This window comes from Corythoichthys intestinalis, chromosome 20 (assembly GCF_030265065.1).
Source record: "Corythoichthys intestinalis isolate RoL2023-P3 chromosome 20, ASM3026506v1, whole genome shotgun sequence".
Classification (NCBI taxonomy): domain Eukaryota; kingdom Metazoa; phylum Chordata; class Actinopteri; order Syngnathiformes; family Syngnathidae; genus Corythoichthys; species Corythoichthys intestinalis.
In genome coordinates, this window is record NC_080414.1 from 34,064,706 (window position 1) to 34,072,307 (window position 7,602).

Here is a 7,602-nt window from a genome sequence, read left to right on the forward strand (position 1 = left end):
TTTTTTAATTGTTTGTACATCTGCAGTACTTTTAAATGAATATTCCATCTAGCACCTCAGACTGAGCTTTTGTTAGATAAGTGCTACACTTTTGGGTTGTGTTCACTCTTGAAGATCTCTCATTCTGATCCTGGCCAAATAAAAAAAAAAATAGGATAAATAAATAAAAAACGATACAACTTTGCACTAGGGATGCCCCCCGATCCGATCCCCTAATCGGAAATCGGGCCATTGTTCAGAGGATCGGAATCAGGTAAAAAGGATAGGGTTTTATTATTACTACTTTTTTAAATGTATACATTTTTAAAGGGCTAAAATGTAACAAAATTATCCAAAAATAAAATGGCATTGCCAGTAGAAACAAAAATAAATGTTTTATAATTACAATAATAATAATACATTTTGTTTGAAGGCGCCTTTATGGCACTCAAAGTCACCGTACAATCATATTAAAAACATTGACAGATATAAGGTGAAAAAACTTTAAAATATAAATAAGGGAAATTAAGAGTATAGAACATTTAGGACAGATTTAAAATATTAAACAAAAATAAAAACAGTAACAATTAAATTAATTTTAGATAACAAAAAAAAAAAAATAATAAGTATTTGAAAACAAATTAGACAAAAAATGATCATTGTTGTGGATAAGCAAGTCTGAACAGGTGGGTTTTGAGTCTGGATTGAAAAAGGGGAGAGAGTCTGTGTTCCTGGGTTGTTAGTGAGTTCCAAAATCCTAGTAGTCAATACTCCGCAACAGTCCCAGAAAAAGTGGAAGAAGAAGTACTGTAAACAGTACATTACTGAAATGTTTTTGGAACTTCTGTTCAAATATATATTTAAAAAAAAAACTTTTTTTCGATATCTGATTGGGACTTGGTATCAGCAGATTCTCAAAATCAAGTGACTGACTCGGGTGCAAAATATGCGATCGGGACATCCTTACCTTGCACACATTTTGGTCTGGTTTGCATAGCATCAGTGTTGTTTTTGCAGCCCTTTACATTTTTGTCTTGGTCTTAGTCTTCGTCATATTTTAGTCATTTCAAAATGTTTTCGTGTTCATCTAGTTCATCATCGAACTGTATGTTAAAAAAATAAAATGTCTGAGCGGTTAACATCCTCCAGACTTACTGACCAGAAAAGCCAAGTAGCGCGGCTTTAGAGTGGCCACTGTTTTAAGAGGACGCGTGCCATTCTGAAGTTAATGCTAACGCGAATGCTATGCTAACGCTTAAAGCACTAAAAGCTAAGGCAACATTGCATCATAGACTTCACTATCAGTTGACAGGACACGGGACTGGGGGCTGATGCGTAGGGGGCAAAAATGTGAAATTCAAATATTTTCAGAACCAAAGCCGCTAGCGACCTAAAACATACATGCTCCCTTGGGCATATATGAGTCTCTATGAGAAGCAAGGTCAAAAAATTCAAAGGCGTTCCCTAATAAAATCCTGATTAATTATTTTTTTAATACAAGTATATAAAAACTTGGCTATAAGATTCTCAAATTTTACGCTAGATGCACAAAAATCACCAAATGCAGAGATAATCACCTCTATTTTCTGGATCAAGAGCCTGTACTACTACTGTAATATATGTTTTTGCCCAAAATAGCAACTTTTTTTTTTTTTTTAATTTACTGCAAGTTTTCAGCAGCTAATAAATCACTAAGTTTTCACATCAGAAACATAATACTTGAGGAAAGCATTCAGAATCATCTTAATTGTCCTCAACAAAAGCAAATTAGCATTTTGTTTATGTGGACAATGACAACTTATTTAGGTTGAATTTTGCTATTGTGTAGATGCAAAATTCAACGTGGCGGCCGTCAAGGAACAAAGAGCTTTTTAAGTAGAAAATTCTTGCAAATAAATGCTTAAATCACAGAATTTCTATAGATATGAATGTAAAACAGTCTAGATTATTGGTTAAAAGCAAGAGACGAACAGTTATTGTTCATTTTACGTAAATATTTCAAGCCAAAGTTACTGTATTGTTTAATCCAACATGGCAGCCGTCACGGAACAAAGAGCTTTTTAAGTTGAAAATTCTTCCAAATAAATGCTTAAATCGCGGAATTTCTATAGATATGATGGTAAAACAGACAAGACTCTTGGTTAAAAGCAAAAAACCTGGCAGTTACCATTAATTTTACGTAAATATTTCAAGCTAATTTTTTCCCATTCATTTCATATTGTATTCACACTGTTTCAAAGTGCATGCATGGTGCAAAAAATATAATAATTACCTTGAATCCTTGACCAAATCACTGTTGAGACACTCCTGCTTGCTTGTATGAAGTAAAACCTTCGTCCTATTTCCACCTAAATCCGGCCCCCAGCGGGATGGCATGGCGCAAAGTCTGTTGGAGTTGTCTTGTCAACTGATGGTGTAGTCTATGATTGCATATTCTCTCTTGCCATGAGATAAGAAAACAAATCTTAGCATGTTTCCAAACAAGCAAGACTAAGCACAGCCTAGCTTGGGGCACATAGTAAACTCCGGTGAGGAGGGAGAGGCACAGCACTTCTTAACATGAGTGACACGACCTAAACAATGACACGATGCAAGCAGTTGACTTCACGTACAATATGAAAATGTCACGCATTGTGAACATATGACAGAAACGATGTCGCATTTTTGTCCGTAGTTGTCTCATCAGACAACTGACATTCGTCTTGTTATGTCCTCCTCTCCCAAGCCACGTTTTTAGCTCGTCATCGTCATGAAAAAATTGTTCGTCGCCGAAATATTTTCGTTATCGTCATTGTTTACGAAAATGGCACTGCGTAGCATTATAAGTCATTTTCATCAGTAAGTAAGTATTCACAATAAGTCACAACTTAAATAGAGTGTGATGTTCCGAGACAAAATACACATTACAAAATACTGTCTGTGTGGTATAGTGCTAATACTTAAGAGTCTAATGCTGTTAGGTGATCCAATGTAGACATTTTGGAAAAATAGAGAGGTTTAAACATGCGATACTAGTAACTGCGATCACAATTTTAATAACATCATTCTGTTTGCAATTGAAGGTATCCCATCTCAGTCTGAGGGCTCTCATGAGTATCGTTTGCGATACAGCAGGCTGTTTTTAATAGAAGAAAATGTAAAGCTTTTCCATTCCCAACATCCATATTTTCAGGCCTTACTGCAGTGCCATAAAAAAAAATCTGTAGTTAAAGATCCAACCACACTTTTCTCCTTTTCCCAGGCCTCCCAGGTTGCTTTTTTTAATGCATGCTTTTTTTGTAGTAGAGGACGCAGATGTGTGTACAGCAATTAAAAGTGCTAACAATGGTCCCATGGTTTCCGTTCCTTCGCCAGGTTTGACGTGGTGTTAATGAAGGAGGGTCGGATGAAAGGGCAGGCTTTCGTTGGACTTTCCAGTGAGCAGAGTGCTGAAAAAGCCTTGCGGGAAACCAACGGCTATGTTCTCTTTGACAAACCCCTCGTGGTTGTATCCTTTTTGTTACATGCTTTCTTTATCAACTTTATTTATTCATTTCTGATCTATACAATTCTAGTCTTCATGACCTCCGTGAAGTTGCCCACCCCATCAGATGCAAATTGTAAAAAAAAATGATGTCAGTCGTTTGTGCTACATTTTATGATTGTTTGTGCTGTAAAAAAAAGTTTTGTTTGTGCTGCTATCCTTTTTGAGAAATTTTCAATTCTTTTTTTGGTCAATGCGAGGTCAACCAGCCCATTTTAATCAAAAATTGCTAAATATGGTGTCAATCATTTATGCTTCGTTTGTGCTGGAAAAATTTTCATTTGTTCTGGTATCGTTGAGATATTGAGTTTGAGTGATGACGTCAACAGCCCCTAATCTACGGCGGAACAAAACTACAATGGTGCCATTCGCCATTGAGGTCTTAATTTCGAGTGAAGATGTCAATCATAGCCTCTCTGTCACGGCTGATGGAGCGCACCAACTCTTTAAATAATAGAGGGGTCTCCCAACAACTAGCACAAACAAATGGCACCCCTTCGGGTCCATTTTGCAGTAAATGGGGGGGCTCATGTCACGTCATTGCTCGAAATTAAAATCTCAAGCCCCTCATTTACTGCAAGGTGGACCCGAAGGGTTGCCATTGGTTTGTGCTACGTTTGCGCTAGCTGTTGGGACACCCCTCTGTTTTTGAGAGATTTGGTAACGCTCCATTAGCCGCGGGAGTTGGATACAGAAAGCTACAAGTGATGTCATCACTCGAAATTAATGTCTCAATATCTATGAAATGATAGCAGCATAACCAATTTTCTTTACAGCACAAACATAGCATTAATGAATGGCACTATTTTTAGCCATTTTTAATCAAAGTGTGGGGCTGGTTGACCTCAGATTGACCTATAAAAGAATTGAAATAACTCACAAATGATAACAGCACAAACGAAAACTTTTTACAGCACAAACGAGCACAAACTATTGACATAATTTTTATATAAATTTGTGTTCGATTGGGGGGGGGGGGGGGGGGTTAAACCTCACGGAGGTGTCCTCATTGGGGTGCTGTAGCCAGTTAGCTATGGACAGAAAGCGGGGTACATCCTGAACTGGTTACTAACCAATCGCAGGGCACAAAGAGATTAACAAACATTATTCATGAATGTTAACCATAAATCAGTAGTGGTACATAATGTGAGTTTAAATATGAATGTTCCTTTTATTGTTAGTGCCCTTAACAGATAATTCCAGCAATTTGCTCGGTCAGCCAGGCCAAAACAAGACAATAGCGATGCCAAGAAAAAAGCAAAGCAACGATAACACTTACAGGTGAGTACTCTTCCTAAAAACTCTTAAATTTAGACATTTATTTTTTTTCCTGTTAAGTATTCATGAAAATATTGTTTTAAGATGCTTCCCCCCCATTTAGTTTTAACCTTATTCCCTCAATTTGTTGACTTGCGTTAAATGTCCTATACGCCTCAATTATTCGCGATCCACTATGGCAAAAGTGGCAGCCAAAGCATGTAATTATCAGAATATGTTGACTGCTACAGAGTAGTGATATACTGTTTATATTTATTGTAACTATAATTCAGATAATAATATTTGTGGAGGAAATTATAACACATATATTTTGTGATTCTATCTCATCCTTGATTTACAATAGCATCGACATGTTTCACAGTTACCAATGTCAAGCAATGAACTAATTTGTGTGATTGTATGAATTAGAGGTCGACCGATATGGGATTTTCAAATGCCTATGCCTATATACTTTTTCTTTTAAATAACATAGATTATAAGAGGCAGTATTTTAAAAATTAATTCAAAAAATTCAAATTTACAATGATGACCTGTGACTATAAAGGATTAATTCGGTATAGTGCTACCAAATCAATGAACACATCACTTCTTTTTTTTTTTTATGATTATACACACTCAGCAAGAACCGAACAGTGGTACGTCTACATACGCAGTTCATTCGTTTCAGGACCTTGTTTGTAAGTCAAAATGGTCATATGTCGAGCAGGATGTTCCCATAAGAATACATTATAATTCCATTAATTTGTTCCACAGTCTGAAAACCTACACTAAACCCTTAATAAATACTGATGGTACTATTACAAATGGCAGAAACTGTGGCGCTGTCATAAATCATCGTATTTCGAGCATGTTGTCGGGTATAGAAACAAATGGCATTTCAAATTTTACCTCGGATGTCGAAAAGATCATGTGTCGAAGTGATCGTATTTCGAGGTACCACTTTACATTATTATCATTAAATTAAACCCACCAAGACATAACAACGAGATGTAAACAAGTGAGAGAGGATGCTCGCCATGCTAACGCGAATGCTACACTAATGCTATGAGTTTTATTTAGAGTGTAAGGATCACTCAGTAAACAGTAAGCAACATTGCATATTCTGTCCGGGAAGATAAAAAAAGAAAATCTTATAATATTTACAAAACCAAAAAGCCCTCAAGCTTCCTGTAGCAGCCTGCCTTCAAGCTGGTGCAGGGTCCTTTCGGGGTCCGACCGTCAGTCAGCGGCGACCGCAGTTGTCCACACAGATGCCTGATCAAAATTGTTTTTTTATCTATTGGCCATTTAAATTTTTTTTTTTTTTTTTTTTTTTTTTTTTTTTAGGTAATTGGCAGATGTTGGAAAAAAAGTCCAGTTATTGGTCGACCTCTAGAATGAATACATCAGCAAACGACTTTATTTTTATTGATTACATTGTTAGTGTAGGTTTGTGATATACAATGGGACAAACTAACATAAGTTAAAATCAGGTTTCATCTCCACAATAAGAATGCAACCCAGTAGTAAATTAAAAGAAAAAAACAAAAAACAGGCTGTCATAAATGTCACGAAGTACATTTTTGATCCATTCTTCTGAATTGTGATGCTTTCTTTTCAATTTCTGTTTATACTTTATTCATTCAAGATGCCAAGGCTTGAATTTGTGGGCCAGCAGAACCATTTGTATCCTTATTTGAACATATCCTTTGTAGAAAAAAAGGGCAGTTCTATTTGTGTCACCAATAGAATATGACCTTTGAAGCACATTGATCTAGATTTACAAGGGCAGAGTGCTATTGTTTTCTCTATCTGAATTCAGTGAATTGAGTATTATAAACAAGATGTTGCTAAAATGGTTTTTGACAGTGTTTTCTACCTTGTCTGGCTGAATTTCAGGTGATCATCCGAGGTTGTCTTCATCTTTTATTTACTAATAAAATATGTTTTTTTTTAATTAAAATGAGGTCATGTCTCTTTTTTTACACAGACACACAGACACATATCAACACAATATTGGTAATTTTCCTTCTGAAACTCCAGACATCCAAAGATTGGGAAAGTATCAAGACAGTCAGATGTTGGCAGCCGTAGCTTGGAGAAAAGAAAAAAGACTGCGGAAAAAAGGGAGGGGAAAAACACTACGAACAAACCAAATAGAGTGAAGTCAGTGGGAAATTGCTGCAGCCGCTTTAGTTTACCTTGAAAATCCTGCCTCGCCCTACCTGTTATTACAGCAAGCAAACCTCAGAGAGTGAACTTTCACTCTCGGCAGCTGTCATATCAGAGGATTTGGAAATCAAATTGTTTTTTTCGTCCTCTGTGGGCAAGTAATAGTAGAAGTGTACTGGGTGCATGTCAGTCAAAGATGAATTAAAGTTTGAGATTGCCCTCTTTGTGATAAGGTGCCATGCCACTTTAGCTGTTGGTGACCACTGAAAGTCTATGAAAGGGCTGTTGTGTTCTTCTTCCCAGATGCAAAGAACAATATCATACAAACACTTTGCTTTTCAAAAAGTTGGGAACACCTTTACGTGGGCTTAACTTCGTTTTAATGTGTTATTGTCGGTATTTTGAGAACTTGAATTTTGAAAGAAGGTGCCGTGCAGTGTTCCCTCTAATTTTCTGTGTATCTGAGCAGACACACACGCTCCCTGAGGACCACTGTGAGCAACATCAGACGTGTACGCTGTGACCACACACCAGTATTACGCCTGTTCAAAACTTTGGGTCATAGCTAAATGGCTATTGAAATAATGAAATTACAGCAGCAATTTTCATTAGTTTACTTTTAATACAATTGATTTGGCCCATTTAAGATGAAAAAGACAAAAATCTTGTTC

At 36.5% G+C, this 7,602-nt stretch overlaps 1 protein-coding gene across 3 annotated transcripts in view; it reads left to right on the forward strand.

The window, feature by feature from the left end:
• Positions 1 to 6,807, forward strand: part of rnpc3 (RNA-binding region (RNP1, RRM) containing 3) — a 29,676-nt gene extending 22,869 nt beyond the window's left edge. For 2 of the 3 annotated variants that reach the window (XM_057824715.1, XM_057824716.1), the window contains exons 14-16: positions 3,334 to 3,466; positions 4,706 to 4,783; positions 6,408 to 6,807. In XM_057824715.1, coding sequence (XP_057680698.1) covers positions 3,334 to 3,466; positions 4,706 to 4,774 — 202 coding nt within the window. In that variant the 3' untranslated portion in view covers positions 4,775 to 4,783; positions 6,408 to 6,807. The remainder of the gene's footprint in view (positions 1 to 3,333; positions 3,467 to 4,705; positions 4,784 to 6,407) is intronic. The other variant, XM_057824717.1, reaches the window with a different exon arrangement.
• Positions 6,808 to 7,602: the final 795 nt, after the last annotated feature.